General features: G+C 42.3%; 1 protein-coding gene across 1 annotated transcript in view; it reads left to right on the plus strand.

The window, feature by feature from the left end:
- Nucleotides 1-10,681: 10,681 nt before the first annotated feature.
- Nucleotides 10,682-18,413, plus strand: part of LOC107290927 (probable peptidyl-tRNA hydrolase 2) — an 11,868-nt gene continuing 4,136 nt past the window's right edge. Inside the window, exons 1-5 of the mRNA XM_015819869.1 lie at nucleotides 10,682-10,803; nucleotides 10,914-10,988; nucleotides 13,556-13,657; nucleotides 15,420-15,517; nucleotides 18,006-18,120. Coding sequence (XP_015675355.1) covers nucleotides 10,708-10,803; nucleotides 10,914-10,988; nucleotides 13,556-13,657; nucleotides 15,420-15,517; nucleotides 18,006-18,120 — 486 coding nt within the window. The 5' untranslated portion in view covers nucleotides 10,682-10,707. The remainder of the gene's footprint in view (nucleotides 10,804-10,913; nucleotides 10,989-13,555; nucleotides 13,658-15,419; nucleotides 15,518-18,005; nucleotides 18,121-18,413) is intronic.

An 18,413-nucleotide genomic window follows, 5' to 3' on the forward strand; every position in this document is an offset into this window, starting at 1 on the left:
AGCCATGCTGGCTCAGGAATTCTGGGAGTTGAAGTCCACGAGTCATAAAAGAGCCAAAGTTGCCTACCCCTGACCTAAACCTACATCTGGGCTCTGCTTTTTCTATGCCTTTCAGATCACGTGGCTCGGATCATTGAACTCCTGGGCAAAATCCCACCCAAAATGGCTTTGCTTTGGCAGCAGACATCAACATTCTTCAGCAGGCAAGGTGAGGATGCCAGGATGGAGACGGGAAGCAGGGACATTCCCCCCACCCCCCACCCTCCTGGCCTTTATGAGATGTCCTTCTGTAAATCCATCCAAGTCCAATATTTTATTTGGCACGGTTGCTAGCGGTATAAACTCGTGAAGCCTGGACGACACTTCAGTAACAGCCTCCTAACTGCTTCTTCTTCTTCGTCTCCTTCGGCAGGGGCTCTTCTCCGGATGTCCTGGATCTCTTTCTACGACCTCCATCACACCCTCACGGATAAATACAGCTGGCCAAAGCCTCAGGCCGTCCATTTTACCAGTTTCCTCCTGCCCATGCTGGAGTATGCCCCAGAGAGACGGGCACGGGCTGACAAATGCCTCCAGCACCCCTGGCTCAGCCACTAGGGCTGCATCTTCAGACTTCCTCTGCCACTCCAGCTGAGATACAGGTAGTCCTCGACTTACGACCATTCGTTTAGTGACCGAAGTCCCAACAGCACCGGAAAAAGTGACTTATGACCATTTTTCACACTCGCCGCAGCATCCCCGTAGTCACCTGATCAAAATGTGGACACTTGGCAACTGGCTGCTATTTGTGACGGTTGCGGTGTGTCCTGGGATCACGGAATCCCCTTTTGTGATCTTCTGATAAGCAAATTCGATGGGGAAGCCCGATTCACTGCAGTGTTCCACTTCACAACTGTGACAAGAAAGGCTGTAAAATGGGGCAAGAGTCCCCATTAACAACTACTTTGCTTATCAAAGGAAATTTGGGGCTCAATTGAGGACTACCTGTATTGCAAAAGCAGGCAAATTTCCCCTTCATAACAATTTCTTTAGGACCAAACTAGCTATGATGTTAGCTGTGTGAATTCAGTTTCCCGTTTAGAATAAGGTATACTGCAGCTTTCCAGTACAGAGAGCAAAGCAGTGGTGGGATTCAGCCAGTTCGCACCGGTTCGGTAGAACCGGTAGCTATTTTTTTGTTGCCCAGACCCAGAATGGACTTCTGGAAGCGGCATCCACACAGAGAACCGCTTGTTCGCATATTTGAATCCCACCACTGGAGCAAAGCAATATACATACACATATATATATATATCTGTAGGCCATAGTCTTCCAAGCGCTTTCTTTGAAACGAAGACAGCAAGTCTGGAAAAGAAAGGTTGGGTGATTTCAGATAGAGGAATTTTAACGATATCAGTCACGATCAAACCATCCTAGCATCTCTTCTGCAACATTTTTTTCCTTGGGAAGAAAAATGACAAAAAGTCACAGGAGCAACAAGGGAGGTTTACAAATAGGAGATCTTCTGTAAAAAAAAAATCTATGGCTGAGCCAATCGCAAAGTTAAAAAAAGAAAAGAAAAGAGGAACAGAAATAATTAAATTGCTCTTTCTCACTTTCCACGGTTCTTGGACTGCCCGAACTTCCTCAAGATTGTAACATACATAACAAACACAGGCATCATCAACCACATTTACCATCTTAAATATCATTGCTTGTTTGGTTTTTTTTATATATATACATCGGGATGGAGACCAACCACATTATGGCTAAGTAATCCCAGACAATCTCTGCTAGAGAGAGGAGCTTTCCTTTGTGGGTTAGTTCAGCTTGATGTTCAGTGTTCAACTGTTCTGTCACAATGAACAGGACTCAACCTATTCTGCAAAACACCTGAGGGCAGGGCAAGGAGTAATGGATGGAAAAGTTTCAAGAGAAATCCAGCCTAGAAATTTCCTGACAGAACAATTAATCAGTGGAACGACCTGCCTTCAGAAGCGGTGAATGCTCCAACACTGAAGGCTTTTAAGAAGAGACTGGACAACCATTTGCCTGAAATGCTATAGGCTTTCCTGCTTGAACAGGGGGTTGGACTAGAAGACCTCCAAGGCCCCTTCCAACTCTGTTATTCTATATTCTGATGGCTGGGAAGTTTTTTTTTAATGGCATCACAGCTTTGTGCACACAAACTTTCTGCATCAAACACCCCCACGCCATGATCCTTAAGAAAGAGATGTTTGCCTAGAGTGCTGTGAAGATGCTTCTAATGCAGCCACTTATAAGTTATAAAAGTAGTCCTCAACATATGACTGGGTCTCTCCTGTGGTCTCATGACCACATTTTGGGCATCCGGCCCACATTTACAACCATTTGCAGCTGTCCTGCAGTCACGTGATTGCAATTTACAACAATTAAACCGGTGTTTACTTTCAGTGTCTGCCAGAAAAAATGCCCTCTAGCGAACAACGGTTTTGCTTAACCATTACTAAACCCGCTTAATGTCCATAATTTTAGGAAAAAATATTGTAAAATCTAGCGGTGACCCGTCACGGTTGCTTATTTGTGTCAGAAGCATCACAATTAAAATAAGGCGTGCCATATGACATAAAACTTAAAAAGTATAAAATACAAGGTTACAATATGTACAAATTAAAGAGATCTGGCCCAGAAATTAGCAACATTGGTTGCTTTTTTTCATGCTGCCATGAAATCCTCAAGTGTACACTGATCCGGACATAAAGGGCCGGTATACATAAGTGTTGTTGTCTGCATGTCACCATAATCGCAAAGAACAGAATCCATTGGATAGCCCCAAGTGTCATGACGGTCACCGAGACCTCAATTGTGTAAGTCACAAGTCAAAGAAGACCTGCACCTACCCTCACCCGCAACCTATCCTCTATTGTAGGAACAGAACCCATGGTGTTAAAAGTAAGAAGAAGTCTTGTAGCATTTTTCCCAACCAACCAATCTTATTAAAAGGTCTGAGCTTTTCTGAGCTTCATCTTTCTTCATCTGATGCATAGAGTGGCTAGACCAGTGGTGGCGAACCCATGGCACGGGTGCCAGAGGCGGCACTCAGAGCCCTCTCTGTGGGCATGCGCGCCATTGCCCCAGTCCTTCAGATGGGTTTTATAAAACCTTTTCGCTTTAGGCCTCTGCCGCCGTGTGCAAAAAAAAAGGTTCAATCAATCAGTCAATTTCAACTTCTTGTGGAAAAAAAAAGATCTTGCAAAGTTGGAATTGATTGATTGAACTTTTTAGTCCCACCCAGTCTGCTGTTACCACCGCAGCCATGCCGACCCAATGGGCCAAACCCACCCAATGGGCCACACCCACCCGGCACCCGATGATGCATAAGTGGGTTTTGGGTTGCAGTTTGGGCACTCGGTCTCTAAAAGGTTCGCCATCACTGGGCTAGACTGCTGTAGGCTTTCAACTGGGATAGCCCTGTGGTGGCGCAGTGGTTAGAATGCAGTATTGCAGGCTGACTCTGCCCACAGCCAGGAGTTTGATCTTGACCGGCTCAAGGCTGACTCGACCTTCCATCCTTCCGAGGTTGGTAAAAGGAGGACCCAGATTATGCTGACTCTGTAAACCTCTTAGAGTCGGCTGTAAAGCATTGTGAAGCGGTATATAAGTCCAAGTGCTATTGCTATTGCAGTAGTGAGATGACATTGGAATGTGCAATTGCGGATTTCTTGAGAGGCAGATTAAGCATACCTTATCAATTCACCTTTGTAATTGTTGAAAACCCACCGTGTTTGTTGGTAAGCATTTTACTGTTCCTGCTAATTTTGCATGATGTTTCCCAGAAATTCTGGTATCTCCATCTGTACCCTTCCCTGATTTAACACACCGGTTTCAATTATATGAAAATAAATAGCACAGCATTATTAAAGATCAATAACTCATAATGTGAATCCAACATAATGACTAATGAAAAGGGCAACAAAACAGATACTAACCTTACCATGATCTCCATTATGTTTCGCTGAAGCAATGTTCCATTTCTGCCATTTTTCCTCTGCTACATTCAGAGCAGTTTTCCCCCTTTCTTTAAACTTTTCCCCCCCACATTTTTGTGACTGTCTGAATACTTATCTCACTGGGACTTCTCTTTCTTTTCATAGAAGTCCCTTGGACATGACAATCATTCAGAGATCTCTTAAAATCCACTACTGGTATTCCCATGTCTGATTGTGATCTAGCTCAAAATATGACTTGCTTGTCCGTTGTAAGAAAGAAAGACTGCACAATATACACTAATGACCCACTGACCCACAGAAGTGAGAAACAGGTTGGTGATCTTTGTATTGTATGAACCAAGGGAAGAAGAACATGTGGGCAATAAAAGATGACAACGCTTGAAGCAAATGAACCGTGATTAAGCGTAACAAAGGAGTATTTGCTAAAGTTCTTGAACTAAAGAATTACATGGAGAAAAAAATCGCTCTGTAATTAAGAATCCACATTCTTGATCTTAGTTTTGCTGCTGCTTCCCTCCTTCCAAGACTTTCCCATAGCTTTGGCACCTTTCCCTTCCAATTTACCCCCAACAGCATGCATGTGCATACGTGATGACATGCATAGATTTTTTTTCCCTGTCCCAGCATGACCTACTTTCCAATCCCCCTTAAGGGATTCATATTGCAGGACCTTCCAGTTCTGTCTGGCCCCAGGCTGTTTTCAACCAGCAACTGGCTGCAAGGTCAAAAGAAGTGCCATGTCAGAAATGAGAAGTGACAGGGGTCATCAGACAACTCATCTCTTTTATCCATTTGAGCAGTTGGGGGGGGGACCTAGTTGATGCTGAAGTAAAATGCATGGTGGTCATGATCATTACTTTCAGAATGAGCTGCGGTATTAATGCCGGGCTCTAAGGTTGAGCTAAAGGACTGGGTTTACACTTTGCAATACATCATAGCTTAACCATGGTTTACTGGATTACTGCAAACTGTGATCATGTTCATTTGAGGCAACACACCCTGGGTTACAAAATTTCTATTTGACATTAAGCTCAAAGCAAGCAAATTTCACAGGGCTTAGCATGATGCCAAACCCTGAATCAGGATTAAAAATCCACTGGTTGTGTTCATAACAACATGCTGTACCCAAACAATAAAATTATAATAGGACAAGATTCATTTGGGAGAAGAGTTGGAGAAATTTCCTGACAGTTAGAACAATTAATCAGTAGAACGACTTGCCTCCAGAAGCTGTGAATGCTCCAACACTGGAAGTTTTTAAGAAGAGACTGGACAGCCATTTGTCTGAAATGGAATAGGGTCTCCTGCCTGAGCAGGGGGTTGGACTAGATAACCTCCAAGGTCCCTTCCAACTCTGTTATTCTGTTATCTTTGATATGAGGACAGATTGGATTATTTGGAGTTTCTTAATATAGAAGAAAATATGATAAAGACTGCAGTCGCACAAGGGTTCCCACCAGTGGTGGGATTCAAATATGTAAACAACCGGTTCTCTGTGTGGATGCCGTTTCCGGAAATCCATTCTGGGCCTGGGCAACAAAAAATTAGCTACCGGTTCTGCCGAAGTGGTGCGAACTGGCTGAATCCCAGCACTGGTTCCCACCACAGACTAAACCTGGGTTACAAAAATACAATTACTATGTTCTCCACCACATTATGACTTATCTTAACCATCTAAGTCACACAAAGGGTTAAGTCAACAACTAGATTCCAATAAGAGGCTGAACTTCAAATTACCCAACCCCATTTTATCTTGTGTTATCCACCCATGTGTCTCTCATGGAATTACTACAGAATAATCTTGGCCTGTTTGTCCCTTTATGTAAGGCTGTGTAGGGAAGGACATAGTTTCAACAATGAACCCATTGTAAATCTACTTTCAGCCCCCATTTTTGCCTGGCTTCACCCCAGGGCACCGAGGGCAGGTGCAACCAGTTTTTCCTATTTTCAGCAGAAGCTAGGTGTGCAAGTTAATTGTCTGGCCATGTGATAACCACACTCCCCTGTCTGGGCAATGTTTCCCATTCAAAGGCGAATGAACAAAGCAAAAGGAAACAACACAAAACAAAAACACCTGGAGTGTTAAAAATGAACCAGACCGTGTTAAATTACCGCTTTTTTTTTAGACTTGCTTGAACTTAACATCCAGAATTATTAGGATTGATCTAGAAGCCACAGAATATTTACAGTTTTTGTCGTTTTGCTTAGTCAAACATAAACAAATGGCTGATAACTCAGGTAGCCCTTGACTCACAACTATCACTGAGCCAAAAATTTCCGTTGCTAAGTGAGATATTTGTTAAGTGAGTTTTGGCCCATTTTACGACTTTTCTTGCCACATCCGTTAAGCGAATCACTGCAACTGGTAAGTTAGTAACACGCTTGTTAAGTGAATCTGGCTTCCTCACTGACTTTGTCAGAAGGCCACAAAATGGGATCACATGACCCCGTGATATTACGACTGTCATAAATATGAGTCAGTTGCCAAGCGTCTGAATTTTGGTCACGTGACCACGGGCACACTGCAACGGTTGTAAGTGTGAAAAATGGTCCCAGGTCACTTTTTTCAGTGCCGTTGTAACTTTGTACCATCACTAACCGAATGGTTGTAAGCTGAGGACTACCTGTACTTATAGTGGGATTTATGCCCCATTCTATTGTCCACAGAGGGCATGTACACTATGGCTTAAACACAGGCAATTAAAGGGTGGTTTAAACAATGCCACTAAAATGCAGTGTCAGAAACATAAATTCAAAGCTCATTAGCAGCACAGCCTTTCAAACAAAACACCTGACTTCCTCAAAATATTCAAAGGTAAACCCTCAACTTACAACCTTTCATTTAGCAACCATCTGAAGTTATACTTGCACTGAAAAAAAAAGGATTTATGACTGGTCCTTGCACTGAAAGACCTTGGCAACATAATAATAAAGTTGGAAGGGACCTTAGAGGTCATCTAGTCCAACCCCCTGCTCAGGCAGGAAACCCTATACCATTTCGGACAAATGGCTGTCCAGTCTCTTCTTAAAAACTTCCAGTGTTGGAGCATTCACCGCTTCTGGAGGCAGGTTGTTCCACTGGTTAATTGTTCTAACTGTCAGGAAGTTTCTCCTTATTTCTAGGTTGCTTCTCTCCTTGATTAGTTTCCATCCGTTGCTTCTTGTCCTGCCTTCAGGCGCTTTGGAGAATAGCTTGACTCCCTCTTCTTTGTGGCAGCCCCTGAGATATTGGAAGACTGCTATCATGTTATTCCTAGTCCTTCTTTTCATTAAGCTAGACATACCCAGTTCCAGCAACTGTTCTTTATATGTTTTAGCCTCCAGTCCCCTGATCATCTTTGTTGCTCTTCTCACTACAGACACGAATTAAAAATTTGAGCACTTGGTACCAGCTTGCATTTACAACAGTTGCAGCATCCTGGGATCATAGGATCCCCATTCTCAACCTTCCCAGCCAGTTTTCAACAAGCAAATTCAACGGGGGTGGGGGAAAGGGTGGGGGAGGAAGCTGAATTTGTTTAACCACACAATTCACCTACGAACTGCAGGGATTTACTTAACCATTGTGGCAAAAAAGGTCATAAAATCAGGCACAACCAACTTAATAACCGCCTTGCTTAGCAACAGAAATTCTAGACCCAAAATTCTGGTTCTGTGGTTGTAAGTCAAGGACTACCTGTATAGCCAAAGCCTTTTTGCACATCCAAAGAGTACTTAAATTAGCAGAAGGTTATACAGTGGGAGTTAGCATGGCTTTAGTAAGTTTCAAAGCTTGGGAACAGCAGATTCTATTTAGTTTATATTTACCCATCTAATTTTGGCTGAAAAAAAGATTTCTCTTTCAAACATTGATACCTTGGGCAGGCTTCTATGCAAGACTACTGTATTTCAAAAAGGCTGGCATTTAAATCGTTTCCCCCAAATTTAGCCTTTCATGAGTCAACACATTGTTTCTGTTTTCTATCCGGAGTGGAAAGTGTAGATGCATGTCTGATTCAAAATTGATGGCACAAGCCATCTGTGTAATTCAGGCTTCAGAGACATAACTGAGCAACATCTCTTAGAAGGTAACAATATTTACGTACCAGCCTGAGATTTATTTTTAGAGACTGCTCTTCAAAATGTAACAGATGTCAAATTAGATAGCCTTGGTTAGTTATTGGAAAGATGTAACTCTCCTCACCCTGGTCTCATCTTTGGCAATAGAAACTAAACTGCCTTGACTTTTAAGCAATGCTAACATGGTTACTGCTTACCTGGTGATTGCCCAAGTATTTTCACAAGTTATAAAACTAACTCAGGATTTCCAGTTGCAATGAACTGTACATGGGGAGGGGAATGTAGGAGAAGACACTGGAGCCTACTGGACGAATGATTATCTGAATATTTTTTTTATTACTCAACAAGGTAAAGAGGAATAGTGACCTTGCTCCCTGCTTGCTTTCTTCGGATGCACCTTGAGTAAAATTCCACCATTTGTCCAATTCCCATCCAGAAAAAGCAGGATTCAAAAGCAGGTATGATATTTTAAGAGAAAGTGGGTGAGCAATGGGAAGAAAAAAAACCCCTACCAATAATTGTCCCATGTTTGAGGGAAGAAAATGTTGTGATTGTGAAAGGGCAATAGCTGTTCCTAGTGCAGGGGTCCCCAACCTTGGTCACTTTATAACGTGTGGACTTCAATTTCCAGAATTCTGGGAGTTCTGGGAGTTGAAGTCCACAAGTTATAAAGTGGCCAAGGTTGGGGATCCTTTCCTAGTGTATACATTTGGCCACATCTGGTCACTCAACCCCGTCTCCCTGCAATGTGGTAAGCCACAGATTTACTGTGGTCATGAAAGACACGGCCACTTCATCTTCTGCCCTGATCATTTGAATTCTCTCTCTGGGCCAAGTAATAATCTGATTAGTACCTAAGTAACGGTTTGTTCCTTTTGTGCCATCCAGAAAGAACCTATTTCTCAGCAAGGACTGATAAGTGATGGTTACTTCTGTTTCTAACTGCTTAGCTGCTCTCTCCTTCTGCAGTACTTCATCGTATGCTCATCCTCTCCCTTTGGCAGTGCAGCAGAATTGGGATTTAGCATGAATGTCTAAAGAAAATGAAAAATCTCCTTGCCTTCTGCCTGCTCATTCAGCTTCTCAGATTGAAGTGGGAGAGGAAATAAATGAACAACACGCAGAAGCTAACAGAATAACAGAGTTGGAAGGGACCTTTAAGGTCTTCTAGTCCAACCCCCTGCTCAGGTAGGAAACTCTAGTCTATACCCTTTCAGACAAGTCATTGTCTAAACCCTATAATATTTCAGACAAATGGCTGTCTTCTTAAAAACTTCCAGTGTTGGAGCATTCACAACTTCTAGAGGCAATTAATTGCTCTGTCAGGAAATTTCTCCTTAGTTCTAGGTTGCTTCTCTCCTTGATTTGTTTCCATCCATTGCTTCTTGTCCTGCCTTCAGGTGCTTTGAAGAGATTGACCCCATCTTCTTTGTGGCAACCCGAGATATTGGAACATTGCTATCATGTTACCTCTAGTCCTTCTTTTCATTACACTAGAACACCCAATTCCTGCAACTGTTCTTTATATATTTTAGTCTCTAGACTCCTAATCATCTTTGTTGCTCTTCTCTGCACTCTTTCTAGAGTTTCAACATCTTTTTTACATTGTGGCAACCAAGGCTAGATGCAGTATTCCAAGTGTGGTCTTATCAAGGCATTATAAAATGGTATTAACACTTCATGTGATTTTGATTCTACCCCTCTGTTAATGCAACCTAAGACTGTGTTGGCTTTCAGTTGCACCACACTGCTGGCTCATATTTAAGTGATTGTCCACTAGGACTCCAACATCCCTCTTACAGAGGGGTTTTCCCCCCTCTCTTGCTACAAAGTACAGGCTGGGTGATTCCAATCATCATTACTCATATTACCCAGAATGGCAGCTCTGGAGGGTGAGTGAAGAAACTGGCTGTCTACACTCTGGCCATCCATAGTTCAAGGATCATCATTTGCTCAGTTGAAACATTTTTCAGGGTTTGCACAACACGTTAAACCACAGGCTGATCACAAGGGATGGATTTGCAGAGCATGCTAAATAAAATGCGGATGGCTAAGTTCACACAACAGATGCAGTCTCTTGTGCAAATTCAGCTTCTTTACACAGCTATGTTAATAACACAGACATTATTGTAAGAGCCACCTGGATGTAGTGGTTAAGGCTACTTTTACCTTTATAGCAGGGGTCTTCAAACTTGGCCCTTTTATGACTTGTGGACTTCAACTCCCAGAATTCCTCAGCCAGACATGCTGGCTGAGGAATTCTGGGAGTTGAAGTCCACAAGTCATAAAAGGGCCAAGTTTGAAGACCCCTGCTTTATAGGCTATCAGCACGTATTTTTCCAGATACGTTGGACTTCTTCTTCTTGTGCCATATCCGTTATCGGACTTTGGCGATCATGTTGGTGATCCTGTTTTTATCAGCAGCTGCACGAAAAAAAAAAAACCAGCCCCTTCGACTACAACCCCCATAATCCCCAGCCTGCTCCTGGAAATCCACGTGAAACCCGATCCATTAAAAGCGAACCGCGCCCCGCTACGGGCGCAGACAATAGTTGTCATGTAAGGAACTGGCAGGGCCATTGGTCCCAAAGCGATGACGAACGGAGCACGTTATCATGTCATTGGTCGAGAAGCGAGAGAAGTGGCCAATGGGTGGGCAGAGCGCCGGCAGCTGTAAGGAATGGAGTCGCAATCGCCCGATTCGGACGCGAGCATCGATGAGTCTCTCTTCGCTCTCCTGCTGGATCTGGGGATTCCGGAGGCTGCAGCCCGGAGGGTGGGTCGTCTTTATCAGTGGATCGGAACCAGGCGTGGGTTGGGATCCATTCCGTCCGATTTATTTCTTCCTGCAATCTCCCATCTTTTCCCCTCTTTCCTTGCCTCCAGGCTCTGGCGCTCACCGGTGGTCATTCTGCTGAAGCGGCGGCGCAGCTTTACTTCAGCAGCGGTCTCGACTCCCAGGTATCTGCTTACAATCTGGATTTCCGTTTCTGACCCAGTTAAAAATCAGTTTCTGGCCTAGCTCCCTTTTTTTTTTTAATGTATGCACCATCAGGCGAGGGCTTGAAGCGCGATCAGCAAGCCTATCCTACAAATAATTTGACAGCGTTTTGGATAATGGTCAATTGCTTTTATTTACGCCCCCGGAGGCAGAAATATTTTCCTTCAGGAGATAATAGATCTGAAAAGGATTCATATATTTGTAGGGATATCAAAAACGCTGAATTACAAATCTTAATTGAATGGGGGAGAGGGATAGCTTATGTATTGATGCATTTCCAGAACTGTATGGTGTTAATTTGTAGTAGCAAAGCAGCAAAAGTCTAGTGCAGGGGTAGGCAACCTTGGCTCTTTTATGACTTGTGGACTTCAACTCCCAGAATTCCTGAGCCAGCATAACTGGCTCAGGAATTCTGGGAGTTGAAGTCCACGAGTCATAAAAGAGCCAAGGTTGCCTACCCCTGGTCTAGTGGTACCTGAAAGATGAACATATCTTTGATAGTATCAAATTTTCTGGGTGATAAAAGTGATGTTATTACAAGTGACCCTTACCTTAATTTTAAAAAAGCTACCACCATCTCTGTGTTCTGAATAGCTTTGTTTGAAGAAAAAAAAACATAATAGAAAACACTTTAACTTGTATCCAACTTAGAATTAATTTGCTTGGAGCAGCATGAAGCAAATAAATAAAATGTGAAACATGCATCTGCAAGTCTGTCCCACACTTTAAAACTAAGTATACTTATAATTTAATTACCTAAATTTCTTAATAGAATTATAAATCACCTATATTGAAGAGTATATGGATGATGCTGTTCACTAGGGATGAAAACATGTTTCTTAGATCTTAGGAAATAAATGATTTGAAATGTAGATCAAGGCTTGAATTGCACACGTATTCTGATTAAAGGACTATATCATTGTACATGCTTATTTACATAACACAATTACACAGACTTAAACTTAGTTTAAATGTCAAAATTCAGTCTTGCTTCCACCAGGAAATCTGTGGCCTCTCAATTTTTCAGAATGTCACCTAGTTTTCTACAGAAGCAAAGCTATCTATGAGCAATTATTCCAAAACCAATTCAGGATTCAGCAATACTAAGGCCTTTTTTTTAAAAAGGACTTCTGAATTAAACATTCCTTGAGAATCATCTGTTCTTCCTGAAGTGGCAGGAAATACTTCTCCCTGTCCCCAGGAAATAGTTATGATTTGGAACAATTATATAGATGGACTGTAATGATACAGACTGCAAGACTGCAGCAAATATGATATGCACATTAACTGCTTGAACCTTACAAATTACAGACATTATACTATTTATGAATAGTGTAATTTATTATATAAGTCTCAAGCAGATTTTTTTGGTGTGAACAAACCTGTCAGCAACTCCAACCTAGAAGGTCCCTGAAGTTGGGAGATGTGCAGTGACTGTGTATGGTGTGTACTTTAGTGACTGTGAATGTCTGGAATTAAGGACAAGAGTGATCATAAACCGTTAATGGAATACAAGGGGAGAACATCTTGGAATATAACCAGTTCATAAATAGAAGAATTTTTCTACTGTGGTGTATAAGATTAATAACATTGAAGTAGTGGCATCTATTTTGCTGATGGGGAGGGCAGAATACAGTTAGTCCTTGACTTACAACAGTTCATTTAATGACTGCTCAAAGGTATGACAATGGTACTGAAAAAAGTGAGTTATGATTGTTTTTCACACATACGACTATTGCAGCATCCTGATGGTCACTTGATCAAAGTGACTCATATTTATGATGGCTGCAGGCAAGTGACTCATATTTATGATGGCTGCAGTTTCCCAGGGTCAGGTGATCACGATTTGCAACTTTCTGATAAACAAGGTCAGTGGGGAAGCAAGATTCACTTAAGAACTGTGTTGCTAACTTAACTGCAACAATTCACTTAACAAATGTGGCAAGAAAGGTCATAAAATGGGGCAAAACTCACTCAACAACCGTCTTGCTTAGCAACAGAAATTTTGGGCTCAGTTGTGGTCGTAAGTTGAGGACTACCTCTACTTCCTATTGTTCTTTTAAGAAACTCAAAGTAGTGCCCATCATTATTTGTGTTCCTTTGCACATTATCTAACTGATCTATGAATAAGGTAGACATTGTTGTTCTAAGTTGCGAAGTCATGTCCGACCCATCACGACCCCGTGGACAACGTTCCTCCAGGCCTTCCTATCCTCTACCATCTTCTGGAGTCCATTTAAGCTCACGCCTACTGCTTCAGTGACTCCATCCAGCCACCTCATTCTCTGTCGTCCCCTTCTTCTATTGCCCTCAATCTTTCCCAGCATTAGGCTCTTCTCCAGTAGACATAGAGGTAGACATAGAGCTGGTGATTGGCCAAGGATTATCCTATGAACTTCATGGATGACCAAAGATTTAAACCTGGGTGTCCCCAGTCATAGTTTGACACTTTAATATCCCTCCTGTATGATTTCATATATACTTCATTAAACAGAAAACTTTATTACTGTCAAACTCTCTTTTCCAGGATGAAGATGAGGCACAGGGCAGCGATGTCAATCTTCTCCCAAGCAGACACCACAAGATGGTCTTTGTGGTAAACATGGAACTCTCCATGGGAACTGGAAAGGTAAACGCTTTGGGTTATTATTGCCTCCTAATCTTTTAAACTGACCCTAATTTTTTTATCTGATTTCATTACTTAGGGGCAGATCCAAGGCTGAAACCAATAGTCTTCTAGATCAGAGGTAGGCAACCTTGGCTCTTTTTATGACTCGTGGACTTCAACTCCCAGAATTCCTGAGCCAGCATGGCTCAGCTTGGAAACCTCTCCCTTTTCCCTCAGCATGGCTAGCTCAGGAATTCTGGGAGTTGAAGTCCACGAGTCATAAAAGAGCCAAGGTTGCCTACCTTTAATCTAGAGAATCATTCTACAACTTGAAAAGCTTTTGAAAAGCTTAGTCCGTTTTCTTCTAATATGACAAATGTGAAAACTGGCTCAGTAACAAGTGTGAGTAATGGGTACTTAAGTCCTCTGAGTACAGGCAATCCACAGTACTAAGTCTGCCTAAACTCCACATTAAGATTGTCCAACTTAAAAACAACCCTTAGTTACAAACAGGCTGCTTATTACTAAAAATGGCAGACAGCATTGTCCTTCTAGCACCGAAGCCAGGCAGTGCTTTCAGGAACCGCCGAAGTCACATATTTTTAACATACAAGCTAGTTTCAGCAGTTTCTGAAAACAATGCGTGGCTTTCAGTGGTTCATCAGTTCAAGAAAAGACAATGTTGTCCACCATTTTCAGTAATAACCCAGTCCATTTGTAAATACAGGTTGTCCTCGATTTACAGCCACAATTGACCCCAAAATTTCCATGGCTCAGCGAGATAGTTGTTAAGTGAATTTTTCCCCCTCATACGACCTTTCTTGCCACAGTTGTTAAGTGAATCACTGCAGTGTGAAGTTAGTAACATGGTTGTTAAGTGAATCTGGCTTGCCCATTGATTTCTGCTTGTCAGAAGGTTGCAAAAGGTGGTCACGTGACCCTGGGAGACACTGCAACCGATAATAAATACAGGCCAGTGGCCAAGCGTCTGAATTTTGATCACATGACCATGGAGATGCTGCAACAGTCATAAGTGTGAAAAGCAATCATAAATCACTTTTTTTTTAATGACACCGTATCTTCAGTTACTAAATGAATGGCTGTAGGATGAAGACTACCTGTATGAGTTCCAATTTAAATACAAATTCAGGTTGATGACACACTTAGGGAATGGAACATCATCTTAACCCAGAACCGCCTGTATTGTTGATCTATGTTTACAAGATGAATTTTGTCAGGATTTCTAACTAGACTCCTACATATATCTTGCAGGTAATGAATGAGTCCTTCCCTAGGGCAGGGGTAGGCAACCTTGGCCCTTTTATGACTCGTGGACTTCAACTCCCAGAATTCCTGAGCCAGCCATGCTGAGGGAAAAGGGAGAGGTTTCCAAGCTGAGCCACGCTGGCTCAGGAATTCTGGGAGTTGAAGTCCACGAGTCATAAAAGAGCCAAGGTTGCCTACCCCTGGGCTAGGGATATTGCAATAGCACTTAGACTTATATACTGCCCCATAGTGCTTTATAGCACTCTCTCAACAGTTTACAATGTAGAAGCATTATTTGCGTATATTGCCCCCAACAATCTGGATCCTCATTTTACCAACCTCGGAAGGATGGAAGGCTGAGTCAACCTTGAGCCGTGTCAGGATCAAACTCCAGACTGTGGCTGAGTTTGCCTGCAATATTGCCGTCTAACTGCTGCTCAATAGGGGCAGCAGAATAATTTCAGCAGAAGCAAGACAAAAAGTTGTTCTCCCTAATTTGGGGTGTTTTCCTCCACAGATCGCTGCTCAGGTGGGGCATGCAGCCATTGGTTTGTTCCAGCTGGTGCATGAAAAGCCAAGTCAGAGGGACATGATCAACCGATGGGATGAGCATGGGTAAGGAAATGAGACTTGGCTATCTTTTCCAGGATTCTGTTAAACCTAGTTGCTTAATTATATATATATATATATATATTGCATTGGTTTATATTCAGTTTGCACAGGATGGAAAGCTTTTGTTTTACAAACTACAACAGCTGGCGTCCCATAAGATGCAGCTAAACCAAAAGCAAATAAACCACTTAATGGCTCAGTGTGTTGCAGTAAACCACTAAACTGAATGAGCACAGTTTAGGATTAAGCAACTTAAATTTCCAACTGGATGAGTACACGTGATTGTGCTAAAGCTGATAACCAAGGCAATAAAACAGCGTGTCTGTGTTAATTTAATATAATAGGATGTCTGGCTGGGGAATTCTTGGAGTTGAAGTCCACACATCTTTAAGTAGCTGAGGTTTGGGAAACATTGCTTTAGGCTATAAAGAATCTTGAAAGTGTGTCCAAAATTTTCTATCTCATTTCATGCTAAAGAAAATCAAGACAAGAGTTATTTTGAGCTTTTTTTATTTGGTTCAATTCCTGGAGCATATGACCTTTTCTACAATTAATGCTTATTCCATATTTTCCCCGAGGCCATCTCTCAATTCCTTTATATTATACAAATTAGGCTGCAAACAAACCATGATTTACGGGATTCTTTAGCTTCAAGGTCTAGGCCAGAAATCCAAAAGGGATTCTTTTATATTCAGTCTCAGTTTTGTTCATAAATGAAGCTTGGTTAGGGGATGAATCCTCTGTCACCTTTCTGGTTGTATTTATTATTTTATTTATTCTGATACAACAATGCATCTTGGTTGCACAGTGGTTAGAATGCAGTATTGCAGACTAATTCTGCTGACTGCCGACTGCCAGCAGTTCGATTCTCACCGGCTCAACATTGACTCAGCCTTTCCTCCTTCCGAGGTTGGTAAATTGAGGACCTAGATTGTTGGGGGGCAATATGCTGACTTGTAAACCGTTCAGAGAGGGCTGTAAAGCACTGTGAAGAAGCGGTGTATAAGTCTAATGTAATGCTATTGACCTTGGCTTAGTATGTGGTATAAGCCCAGCTATTTTAGTTTGTAAACCATGATTTACAGCAGACAACATTGTGTGAATTAAAGTCAGTTATGTTTATTGATAAAATTTGATTCAATGGGTTATAAGAACTTTTAGGGTGGCACTTTTAGCTTCTGTGGCCTTGGGACTGGGACTAAGGACAAAATTAGTTGTGTAAACCTTTCAGTAGGCCCTTAAATCAGCTTGACACTTAGGAAAGGTGGTTTAAGAGATGAAAGGGCTTCTAGATGGTTTTAGCCCCATATAAAGGTTTAAGATCCAGAGATTTGCCTCTCCTAATCTAGGGGTGGCCGAATGGAACAACTCGCCATAACCAACTTACCACAGCCGTCTTGCCACAGTCAGTTTGCTGTGGGACAGTTCTCCATGGCCAACTCACCACGGGCAACTCGTCACAGGACAATTCAACAGTTCAATTTAATTATTTAAAATAATGAAAACATTCTTTTAATTTTTGTCATTCACGTTTCATTTTTGGCATCCTTTCTTCAATGATCCTATTCCACTATTTCTCCGATATTAGAATAACTCTTGTCCCACAGAGTTATCCCAAATGGAGTGCAGGGACCTTCTTCTCGGGTTCGTTTACTAGAGTGGTTGGTTCATACATCACGCTAAGTCATTAATTGACCTTTAAAACCCAGTTTATATAAAATGTTCAAATCCATTTGTGACCTTCTATTACCCAACCAAACCGGTCAGTTTTCCATATCTGAAGTCGTATATAGGAATTATTGTAATTTTTACGCTTAGGACCCGTTTGTGTATAGTTATTTTATATCTTTTTTGCTTGTGGTCCTATTTTTATTTTGTTTGGACAAATTATGTTTGTTCAAACATTCATTTTCTCAATGGTTCGAAAGTAGCCGGGAACTGCCGACGTCATCAGGGTTGGAATGCTAGGTGATTAGGAAGCTTGCCTATATAGCTACCTGTCTCTGCGCCCGGCTTCTCGAGCGCGTAATCTGCAATGTGCTAAGTTGATTCACATCTGGCAGCCTGTTGGTGGACCCGGTGGTTATGCCCAAATCCTCCATTACTTTTCTAGCGCGCGTGCGAGTGCCTGGGGGACGGCTGTCAAACTGTCTCTGCCCCCTATCTCTCCCCCCCCTCTCATTTTGGAGCGATCTCTCAATCTGCATTTCAAATGCCCTGTAGGGCTGTCATCTTCCCCTACGGCCGCCGTTGTCTCGCCCGTAGCTCTCACTTACTTACTTACTTACTTACTTACTTACTTACTTACAAACTTGTTTGTATTAAACAGGTTTGTTTTATTTTTATCCTGGTGTTCGTTTTTTCTATATTTTATTTATATATATATATAAGTTTTTGTCGAATTGTGTTTATAATTTGTTTCAGTTAGACTCATAGCCAAGCAGACAGTGTGTGTAGGTCTTACCATGAAGTATGCTTTGCCCCTTCTTAGTGCAAAGAAAGTTGTGCTTCAGGGAGTCAACACAGACCAGTTGCTGGAACTGCACGCACTTGCCCTGAGCCTAGAATTGCCAACCTACCTAGTGCAAGATGCCGGAAGGACACAGGTAAATCAGTTATTCTGAGGGAAAAACAATTGTAACTCCAAAGATGTCTCCTGAACCAAGCAAACCGCCTGGCTCTCGTGTTCTGAAGGGAGGGTTACAATCAGGGCTTTTTTTCAGCCGGAACGCGGCGGAACCGCGTTCCGGCACCTTTTTCCGGGCCGGCCGCACCGGAAATAGCCCCTCCCACACCGGAAATAGCCCCTCCCAAATTTTACTTGCATTCCTGTTCTCTAAAGGGGCGGTCCTAGGGTTTGATGAGGGCGTGGCCAGGTTTGAGTTCCGCCACCTTTTCT

Source organism: Protobothrops mucrosquamatus, unplaced genomic scaffold, assembly GCF_001527695.2.
Source record: "Protobothrops mucrosquamatus isolate PMUCROS unplaced genomic scaffold, P.Mucros_1.0 scaffold1007, whole genome shotgun sequence".
NCBI lineage: Eukaryota > Metazoa > Chordata > Lepidosauria > Squamata > Viperidae > Protobothrops > Protobothrops mucrosquamatus.